Source organism: Aotus nancymaae, unplaced genomic scaffold (genome assembly GCF_030222135.1).
Source record: "Aotus nancymaae isolate 86718 unplaced genomic scaffold, 86718_ANA_hifiasm-v0.15.2.pri h1tg000038l, whole genome shotgun sequence".
Lineage (NCBI taxonomy): Eukaryota > Metazoa > Chordata > Mammalia > Primates > Aotidae > Aotus > Aotus nancymaae.
The window spans coordinates 4,240,105-4,251,600 of record NW_026988452.1 but is presented as its reverse complement, the minus strand read 5'-3'; the positions used below and the strand labels follow the sequence as shown (position 1 = coordinate 4,251,600).

Below are 11,496 nucleotides of genomic sequence, written 5' to 3'. Positions count from 1 at the left end.
CATAGGCCGACTTTGGACAAGATAAGCATTAAATGTCGGGGTGCCCCAAGCAGAGCTGGCTTTCTGGGGATCAGGTAGTCGGATGTGGAGCTCGAGAGAGAAGACGGGCTGGCGGGTGATCGTGTGCAGGTGGGGATTGAGGCTGTGAGGGGAGCTGCTTTCGCAGGGGTCCGTGAAGAGAGGCTTAGGGTCAGCTGTGGGAGAAGGCGGACTTGAGAGAAGCAGTGGCCAGAGAGAGAGGGAGAAACCCGGGAGAAGAGCTGGTCACGGAGGATGTTAAGGGAAGCCCACGTCTGAAGAGGGAGGAGAGCGCCGGCGTCTGGTGCTGCAGAGCTGTGGTGACGTAAGCAGGCAGGAGGGCTGCTGGTTCAGCAGGGACGCCCGGAGCGCTTTGGCAGAGCAGTGACAGGGAGGAGGCACAGCCAGGCGGCGGGGCTGAGGAGGGCCGGGTGAGGCTGCAGAGAGGGAGGCTTCTGTTCAGCAGCTCCTCTGCTCCTCAGAGCTCTCATTGGTCAAATAGGAATCAACACAGGGGTCAGAATTCCTGTCTTAAAAAAAAAAAAAATCCATCAGCCACTGGGGGACCCAGTGAGGTGGCTCATGCCTGTAATCTCAGCACTTTGGGATGCTGAGGATCACTTGAGCCCAGGAGTTCGAGACCAGCCTGTGCAACAAAGCGAGACTCCCATCTCTACAAAAATAAATAAATAATTAATTTAAAAAAATTGGCTGGGTGTGGTGGCACATGCCTGTGGTCCCAGCTACTCTGGAGGCTGAAGCGTGAGGATCATTTGAGCCCAGGAGGTCAAGGCTGCAGTGAGCTGATATTGCGCCACTGCACTGCACCCTGGGTGACAGAGCGAGACCCTGTCTCAATAGAATAAATAAATAAAAACCAGTCACTGGGAGAGTGCCTTGTAAACTGAGAGTGACTTGGGGCAAGAGGGGTGCGTAGTTCCAAAGACATGGTGCCTCTGACAGGGCTAGCAATACCACGGCGCCCGGAAGGTGGCAGCACCTCATCAAGCGACACTTCATCTAGTGGGACTACGCAGGTATTTCATTTATTTTATTCTACAAGATTTCTTTGTGCTCTTTGAACAGCTGCTATGTGTTGGACTTTGGGCTAAGCACTGGAGATTATTGTACATGTACATACCTAATAGAAAATCTAATATATTAATATCAAATATGCATAATATAACATATATGTACATAATAAAACTTCCTTAGGAAGCCTGCATTTTACGTGAAGAGGCAGTTAACACAAATCAGTGAATTATCTTTGTAACTGTTAATCAACTCTCCAAACGCCAAGGTTAGAGAGAAGTCTTTCTAGAATGTGTGACATATATCCCCTCCTCCTGGAACAAAATGTACTGAAAGGAACTTGAGTTCAAATACTAGGTCCACCAGGAAGTGATAGTGTTGGCCTATTCATGGGACAAGTTGGATGAATTTTCCAAAGACAGTCACTCCAATATCTCCTACCCCATATGTCATGTGTATAATGTGACTTGGGTACTCTTCCAATTGAGACAAAGAGGTCTATGTGCCATCCTCTTGAATCCAGGCTGGCTTATGACTTCTGTGGCCGGACATTTTGTGACTTCCAAGGCTGGGTCATAGAAGGCAATTCAGGCTTCACCTCTGATGACATTGGAACCCAGCCACCATGCTGTGAGGAAGCCCAAGCGTCCTGTGGAGAGATTATGTGGGAGGCAACCAAGGCCCCCAGGCCACAGCATCGGCTGAACTCCCAGCCAACAGTCAGCATCAACTTGTGGATATTCTTGGAAGCAGACATTCCAGTCTCGAGCTGAGTTGTTCCAGCTGATACCACATTCAGCAGAGATGAGCTGTTCCTGATTGTCCAACCGTAAGCAAAATAAATGATTTTCATTATTTTAAGCCATTTAAATTTTGGAGAGGTTTGTTTTGCAGCAATAGATGGAGATAATTCATTAATTAATATTTATGAGCGCCTACTGTATGCTGGGCTCTTTGCTAGGAGCTGGGAGGTATGGTAAACAGGACAGACAGTCTGTGCTATCACGGAATTTACTGTCTGGCTGGGAAAATGGACTGCGATAAAAGTGAGCGAATTCACTGGCTAACCTAAACTTGAAGCTGTGACAAGGTTCCCAGGCTCCAGGCACCTCGCAATTTTGGCCTTATCTCCGAGTAGATTGCACATACAAATAGCTTCCCTTTCCTCAGAGTCATTGTGACTCTCCAGTGGATAACGGCTATTAAGGGCACACACAGAAGCATGGGACTAAGAGTGACGCTAGAAAGAGGATTTCCTAAGTAAAGGGTTGTTCTTCCCCTCCCCTCAAGCCCGACAGGGGTCTTCAAGAGAGCCTCTGGGAGAGCTTGGCCTGAGTCCCTCGAGCTGACTGTGCAAGAATGAAGAGAACTGCCAGGGTCTCCCGTGAGCCCCTCAAGAGGATGCCGGCAGGGCGAGGACCTGTGTGGGTGGGGAAGCACTGCCAGGAGTTGGCTTGAGGTTTGTCGCTCTCGTCAGGGAATGGTGCACCTGTGGATGCACCCGCCAGAGCGCCCCACAAGAGAAAGGGCCAGCATTGGGACATCTGACCCACCCAGAGGGCACCAGCAACACCTCTCTGCCCCTTTCTCTCTCCTCTCTCTCCTTACCCCACGCTAATGAGTCAGGAGTGGCATCACGAGTGGATCAAGAGGAATGAGGAGTAGGGAGATGAAATGGTGAGGAAGCCAGCTGCACTTTCCTTCCTCACCAAGTTTCCAAGCCGAGCCAGGGCAGCCTTCCATGTCCCCACCTTGTCCATCTCCCCTGCCTGCCCAGCTTGTACTTCAGTTTTTTTTACCTCTCCAGGTCAAAGCTCAAGGGGTGGAGCAGGGAGACAGGTAAAGGGCAGGAAAGAGATTGAGTGCCTGGGACTTCCCTAATGTGTCGCTCATGGAGGTGGCAGGTGACTCTATCATGGGTGTTTTGAAGTTTCTTTGGGGATATCTATGCCCCACATCCCCTGCAGTTACTGACACAGGTGATGTACTTTCCAGCCTTCTCCTGACAGCTCTCATTCAACCCCTGGTCCTAGGGAACCATCTCTACAAATATTTTGGGCTCCTATTGGCCCTCCAGGAAGCCCCCATGGGCAAATCCTTTTAAGATGTCTCTCCATCTCAACGTACCTGGGACCCAGTATTCTCTACTCAGACATTCCATCTCACTTTCAGGACCTGTGTGGTTATTTTTTCTAGGTCCATCCACTGAGGGCAGACTATTCTGCTAGCGTATACCTTTAGGCCTGGGAGGGTGGCCAAAGAGAGGGGAGTTTATGGAGGCAGCTTGGATCTGCAGTCTGGGATGTTCACACATATGCACTTCATGGTGCAGAACAGAACCAGGGAAGGGAAGAAAAGAGGGATGAGGCCAAGGGTCCATTTATTCTCTTGCCTCTGCTGTAAATGTTACAGGCAGGTGAGATAGGAGAGGGGGCCAGATGTCCCCAGCATCCCAGCAGCAGAAACAGCAGGTGCTAAGACCTGAAGTGAGAGAGGACATTGTACATTCTGGGGATGGGGAAGGGAGGGAAGGAGAGAGTGCTCTGAGTCTCAGTAGGGGCTGGAGGTGGGCAGGTCAGTGGGTGCATCAGGAGAGCTCTGTGAGCCTCGGCAAAGACTTCGCTCTTATCCCAGGGTAGTGGGAAGTCTTGCAGTGGTTTAAACAGGTTAACAGTGTGAACAGATTGCGGTGGTTTAAACAGGTTAACAGTGTGAACAGACTGCGGTGGTTTAAACAGGTTAACAGTGTGAACAGACTGCGGTGGTTTAAACAGGTTAACAGTGTGAACAGACTGCAGTTTAGAGAACCCCCTTTTGCTGCTTTGTGACTTGGTGTTGGTGGTGTTGGGGGAAGACACAGAGTGGAAGCTCGAGGAAGAGTCGGGGTGCTGATGTCATGGTGAGACATAAGAAGTGATGCCCTGGGCTAGAGCAGGGCATCTGGAGATAGTATCATGGACCATCAGCCCCCTCAGGCTGCCTCTGGGCCCATGCCAGCTTCCCCAAATATAGCCTGGTGGCAGGTGGTGAACTAAAAAGTGAGAACCAATTCAGTTGCCATTTTTCTGCAAGGTGGTACTTCATTCCAGAGTGTGTGGCACTTGAATGCATTTTTCTTACTTCTGGAGCTTTGACCCAAATCTCTGACAGGAAGAGCCCCTTGAAAAGTCATGTTACGGCCAGGTGCAGTGGCTCACGCCTGTAATTCCAACACTTTGGGAGGCTGAGGTGGGCAGATCACAAGGTCAGGAGATCAAGACCATCCTGGTGAACCTTGTGTCTACTAACGCGATGAAACCTTGTCTCTACTAAAAATACGAAAAATTAGCCGGGTGTGGTAGCACGTGCCTGGAGTCCCAGCTACTCACGAGGCTAAGGCAGAAGAATTGCTTAAACCCAGGAGGCGGAGGTTGCAGTGAGCTGAGATCGCGCCATTGCACTCCAGCCTGGTGACAGAGACTCCACCTTGAAAAAAAAAAAAGAAATGTCTCGTTACATGAAGAATGATTCTGCACCTGGAGGGATCCAAAATGCACTTCAGTGACATAAAGATTATTTTAAGCTAAAAATATCTGAACAAACAGCAGCTGCAGAAACAAGCAAACAAAAACTACCTAAACTTTGCTGACTTAAGCAGGACCTCCTAAACACTGCTGCTATAAATCCCCTCTCTAGGAAATTTACAGCCAGAAAAGAGACTAACCGTTGTCACCATAATGAGTAATTGCTTAAACGAACGTTATCTGAAACTCCATACCTTCCATTTGTTTTCCACGGAAGTCCTGTCCCTTTCTCCTCGTGAACTGGGTATATAAACCCCTATTTTTGGCTGTTTAGAGAGCCATATTTATCTGAAGACTCCTTTGAATAAATAAACTTCATCTTTTTTCCCTGTTAATCTGCCTGTGGTTGGTTAATCTGTGCACCCTGAACGTTAATAGGGAAAGAAATGTTGTTTTCTCCCCACACTTTCCTTTTGCCAACAGGAGTACGGGGGACCGGCAAAGATTTTCTATCTGGTACTGGGTTTTATCTTCCTGCCCTGCTAAAGTTGCTGAATAGCAAGGGTTTGCTCACTGTCTGTCTCTCTCTCCCAGGCACGTTAATTGGATTAGAAGAGATGGAGGCAACACCACCCAGTAGGAGACTCTACTGCAAACGCACTAGTACCGGGTAGCGGAACACTCCACCCCAAAGTGTGCCAAGCTGCCATAAGGATTGTTTTGAACGGACGGTGATCGAGAAGAGGCAGACACAAGAAAAGCTATTTGCCCTCCCCATTTGCCCAAAAATAGGACATAACTTTACAAAGGAGTTCTTCCTCCTCTCTCTGCCAGGAGAACAAAGACTGTGACAACTTTAGGCCCTCATCAGCCTGAAGGGGGCACCAGAGGAGTCGACATAGCAAACATCACTCACTGGCCTTTATAAATTTCCCATCTATTTGCTTTCCCACAGTTTTCTCCACCTGGAGACTTAAGAGCCTTGTCTTGACACTTCTCTAAGAATTTATTGTTCTTTGTTGAAGCTGCTACATAGTTGAAGTTCTAAGCCACTAATTTGAGAGTGAGTCTTTCCCTATTTCCCATATATATATAAATTAACACATTAATACATTTCTCTTTGTTTTTCTCTTTTTAATCTGTCTTCTGTTACAGAGGGTCTCAGGGCAGAACTAAGAAGGGTAGAGGGGGCCGGGTGTGGTGGCTCATGCCTTTAATACCAGCACTTTGGGAGGCCAAGGTGGGTGGACAATCTGAGGTCAGGAGTTTGAGACCAGCCTGACCAACATGGTGAAACCCGATTTCTACTAAAAATACAAAAATTAGCTGGGTGTGGTGGTGGGTGTCTGTAATCCCAGCTTCTCGGGAGGCTGAGGCAGGAGAATCACTTGAAATCGGAAGGCGGAGGTTGCAGTGAGCTGAGATCGTGCCACTGCACTCCAGCCTGAGCGACAGAGCCGTACTCCATCTCAAAACAACAATAAAAAAGAAGGGCAGAGGGAAAATTATTTTTTGTCCCCTACCTTATGTATATAAATCATTGCACTTCCAATTCAGCTACAAACAATGAAGGGTTGCTGTATGCTGGAGAATGACTGAACAAATGGAATGCTTTCTTGTTTTCAAAGTGATAATGACCAGAAGGGTACATGAGTTATGCTCGTTTACATTTAGTCTGATTTATCTGCACTTAAGTAGAATACTAAATGTCACCAGGTGGCAGATTATACGGTGATTGGACCAAAAACAAATTAAATAGCCTCCGTATTAGTCTGCTAGGGTTGTCATAAGAAAATGCCACGGACTGGGTGAAATGACAGACATTTAGTTCTCACAGTTCTAGAGGCTGGGAAATGCAAGATCAAGGTGCCGACAGGATCGTTTCCTGGTAATGGTGGCCACCATCTCACTGTGTGCTCAAGTAACCTCTTCTTTGTGTGCGTGCAGAGAGTGAGCTGTGGTCTCTCTTCCTCTTCTTATGAGGACACTAATCCCATCGTGGCGCCCCACCCTTCATGACCTCATCTAAACCTAATTAGTTCCCAAGGGCTCTACCTCCTAATACCATCACTTGTTGGGGGGGCGATGGCATTGGGGGCTTCAACATGTGAGTTTTGGGTGGTCACAAATTTTGAGTCCATAACAGCTTCTCTATGAATAAAGACTAACCAGCTAATCAGTATTATAATGAATACAATACCAAATGTTCATCTTAAAATGTGTTATTTATTTATTTTTTTTTTTTCTGCCCGTCTTTTGTTAGATTTTGCCCGGAGACATCAAACCCTCCCTGTTCCTCGCCTGCCAGAAACTCCATCTGCCCTTGCTGGGACTTATATGCTGAGTGCTTCTGTCAGAAAAATCAAGCGTAGGAAAAACCCTTTGTGTTTCAACAGAAAACAATGCACCGTCTGTAGCACACCTTTCTGTGTTATAAGATTCTAGGCCTGTACATTGTCCGACCTATTTTGAAACTCTTTGTAAGTTGTAACTGGTGTATTAACGCTGCACTGTCTGGTAGTGATTTTAACTGACTTCCTCCTCACTGGGAAAACTCAGTTTTGTCCCCATTTGCAATTCATCTTAACATTGCTTTACTCCATATAAATGTCTGCTGCTTTGAGTTTTCCTTTAAGCTGGTTATAACATCCACCTGCTTTGCTCAGATCATGTAAGTGAAGTAAATTCTTCAACATGTGCTAATTTTCACATCTGTATGACAGTCCTGATTTTACCTTTTTCTGAAAAGTTTCTTTTAACACAGGGAAGCCTTTGCAGGGAAGTGGCAGGGCTTGGCTTCCAAAGCAGAATGGACTGAATCCATGAGCCCTGCGTCTTCCCCGGCTAGCTTTGTGGCCGTGCATTCCTCCAGCTGCTCAGGCCCCAAGCATTCAGGTCATTCTCGACTCTTCCTGTTCTTGCACTCCCATCTCCAACCGTGTATGGGCTAAATAATGTCTCCCTAAAGCTGTCTACATCCAAACCTGGAACCTGTGAATATCTGTGTTAGCTTACACAGCAAAAGGGACTTTGCAGATGTGGTTAAATTGAGGCGTTTGAGACAGGGGATGGATTATCCAGGTGGACCCACTGTGACCACAGGGAGGCAGAAGCGTCACAGTCAGAAAAAAGAGATGTGAGGATTGAAGCAGGGTTGGAGAGATACGCTTTGAAAATGGAGAAAGTGGGCACATGCTGAGGAGTGCAGGTGGCCTCTAGAGGCTAAAAAAGGCTGGGAATTCTCCCCTCAGAGCCCCCAGAAGGAGCTAGTCCTGCTGACACCTTGATTTTAGCCCCATAAGACTATTTTCAGATTTCCAGCCTCCAAAATGGTAAGGGAATAAATTTATGTTGTTTTAAACGACCAACTTTGCATAATGTGTTACAATAGCAATGGGAAATTAATACAAATGCCATAGCCAATTATGTTGGCTTCATCTTCAAAACGTAGCTAGGATCCTACCGCATTTCCCCAGTGCTGCTGTTAGCATTCGGGGCCAAGCCAGTTCTGTGCCTTGCCTGGGCTGTGGCAATGGCCTGCATACGGGTTTCCTTGTTGACCCGGGCCAAAGCTTTTTCTGCTCCCTGATGCAGTGTTTGAGACTATTGATGTGCTGCCAGGGAGGCCCTCTGGCTTTCACACCTGACACTTTCTCCAGTGCTTCAGTAGCTCCCAGCAATAGCCATCCAATTCCATTGTCTTTATAATGACTACTTGATAGATCACACACGCCTGGTACATTCCACCCACCAGGGGATCCCTTCCCTCCGAATACATCCCAGTTCACCGTGCCTGACAGCTTTGACCATTGCGCTGCCTCACTCTGTTGGGGCTATTTGTACTTCACCTGCAGTCAGCAGTAGGGCTCTCCTTGCTAGCTAGCTGGCAGATAATCAGCTCCAAAATCCCATTGTAAAGAGCCTGCTTTCTTGGACTACTGCTGGTATCAGCTGTTGCAGATCAGGTTCTCTGGATTCTGACTCTGAGATGCAGATTTGCATGCAGGCAGGTTTTTGGGGTGTGCTTATGAGATGAGCACCTGTAGGAGAGGGAGGGAAGCAGATGGACTCCTTGGGGAGTGAGGCAGACTGTGGAAATGCCACGCAACCACAACCAGGGTCACAGCTGGCAATCCCAGAGGGAGCGCTGGAGCTGGGGCAGTGCTTTGGAACTGTTTGCACAGGGCGCAAGAAGGCCAGGCCTTTATGCCCTACATTAGTGAGTCATTGAATGTGGGTTAATTCCGAGAAAGGAGTGCTACTTTGAACAAGGCAGCGCTCATCAGCCATGAGCGACCCTTGGAGAGGGACTCACCTGAGAGCTTTTGGCCACCAACATTCAGGGTGAGTTCTGAAAGGGGCGGGAGGGGGGCATGTCTGAGTGCCAAACTGTAGCATCTATCACAGAGAACTTCGATAGAAGTCACATTAGATTTTACCACTGTTCTCCTTAAATTCCTCCAATGGCTTAAAATGAAATCCGTGGGTAACAGACCCTACATACTCTGGCTACTGATTACCTTCAGAAGTATCTTCCCATTCTTCTCCTGGCTTACGTGCTGCAGCTATGTTAGTCTTCTGTCTTGCCATTTGCTCAAGAAATATTTACTGAATATTGACTATGGACCAATGTTTTAGATTTGGACTAGAACTGTGTACCATAAGCTAAACTGTGGACTGTTTTTGTAAATAAAGTTTTATTAGAACACAGTGACACCTATTTGTTTAAGTCTTTTCTATGGCTGCTTTTGTGCCACAACAGCAGAGTTGAGTAGAGGCCATACAGCCCCAAAGCCTAAGATATTTACTATTTGATCCTTTACAGAAAAAGTTCACTGATATTTCTTTTAGATCAATGCTGCCTGATACACACACACACACATACACGTGCACATACACATAAACACACACATTGCAGACCACAATTTGTTTATAAAAAAAGAGAAATACATTTTAATAATATATTTTATATAACCCAATATGTACCAAATATCATTTTAACATATAACCAGCATAATAAATTATCAGTGAGTTATTTTACATGTTTCTTTTAATACTAAGTCCTTAAAATTCCATGTGTATTTTACACTTATGGTGCATTTTGATTTGAGACAGTCATTTTTCAGCTTCTCACTACCCACACATGACTAGTAGCTATAATATTGGATGGTGCAGTTCTAGAAGTAACACGGCAGTGAGACCAAATTCCCTGCCGTCATAAAGCTTACATTCCTATGGGAGAGAGAGACAATAAACAGACAGGTAAGATGGATTTTATGCCTGCTAGTGATAAGTGGTGCCCACGACTTCACAGAGAGAGAAAAAAGGGAAGCTTTATATTTACACAGACCCCCCCAGACTCTGCCTTGGCTGATCCCATCCCCCCACTTGGCGGATTTTAATCTGCATGGCTTCCCTGTAATAAATCATAACCATAATTTTTTTACAATGGCTTTCTGTGAATTCTGTGAGCCCTGCTAGCAAGTTATGTAACCTGAGTGTGGTTTTGCCCCTAAATTGCATTGGTGTCAGAAGTGGGGTGATCTCTGGCAGGGCTCTTGTTCTCTCTAACCGCACAGTTGGCTTAAACTCTTTGCAGAAGGCGATGTCTGAGAAAAGACCAGAAGAAAATGAGGGGATGGCCAGGAGGCTGTGGGCCTGGGGCAGAGTGAGCAAAGGGGAGTAGAAGGAGATGCCTTCTTTACTCACTGCCTTTGATAAGACACTTGACGTGTAGAACAAACGCTCCTGCTTTAAAATTGTAGCATCAGGATTAAGGTTTAGGTTAACATTGAAGTTAGGGCATGGGGCTGGAGATTAAGGCAAGTTTTTGTGTTTTGTTTGGTCTAGGACAGAGTCGGGGTGCTGCCAGGGTTTAGGCTTTAGTGTTTAATATTCAGTGTTCAGACATTTATAGTTAAGAGCGGTGCAGTCTTTTGGTCCACAGCTGTGAAGAGGACGCTCCTCAGACTCAGACCCGGTGCCTGCTGGCTGCCCCCTGCCATGTGTCCCTGTGACCGTGGTGGCAAAGATGGCCCCAGGAGTGCAGGTTGCTGATAAAGTAGGTCACATTTTTTACGGCATGAAAGTTCATAAATGCTCCACGCCAGAAGAAATCAAGAAAAGAAAGAAGACTCATATTTTCGTCTCAGGGCAGACAAAAAGTGCGTTATTGTGAAGAAGGCGAAGAGATCTTGGCTGGGCTGTTGATGTATCCATGACGGTCCTTTCAAGCGCTTTGTGGGAATGCTTCCTGAAAAAGATTGCTGCTGTGCTTTATACGATGCAAGCTTTGAAATGAAGGAATCCAGAAGAATTTTGTTTGTTTGTTTTTGTGGGCACCTGAATTAGCACCTCTGAAAAGTAAAATGATCTATGCAAGCTCTAAGGATGCAATCAAAAATAAATTTCAAGCAAATGGACCAGAAGATCTCAATTGGGCTTGTACTGCTGGAAAGTTAGATGGGTACTTAATTGCAGCTTTTGAAGGGTGCTCTGTGTAGGTCATCATTCAATGCCGCAAATGGAAAGCCTCCATGTTGAATGTTATCCTCTTGCTATATAAATAAAGCAAACATATGTTTTTTAACAAGGAAAAACAAGAGTGGTGCTCAGATAGGACGTGTAGCTCATGGAACTCAGTACTGCGAGCCATAGCGCAGCTCAGATCGGATGTGTAGCTCATGGAATTCAGTACTGGGAGCCATAGTGCTGCTCAGATCGGATGTGTAGCTCATGGAACTCAGTACTGGGAGCCATAGCGCTGCTCAGATCGGATGTGTAGCTCATGGAACTCAGTACTGGGAGCCATAGCGCTGCTCAGATCGGATGTGTAGCTCATGGAACTCAGTACTGGGAGCCATAGCGCTGCTCAGATCGGATGTGTAGCTCATGGAACTCAGTACTGGGAGCCATAGCGCTGCTCAGATCGGATGTGTAGCTC

At 46.7% G+C, this 11,496-nt stretch overlaps 1 protein-coding gene across 1 annotated transcript; it reads left to right on the top strand.

Annotated features, from left to right (window-relative positions):
• Positions 1 to 10,584: 10,584 nt before the first annotated feature.
• Positions 10,585 to 11,056, top strand: LOC105719531 (destrin). The gene is given in 3 exon segments (XM_064384790.1): positions 10,585 to 10,696; positions 10,699 to 10,866; positions 10,869 to 11,056. Coding segments are annotated over 3 exon segments (468 nt in total).
• Positions 11,057 to 11,496: the final 440 nt, after the last annotated feature.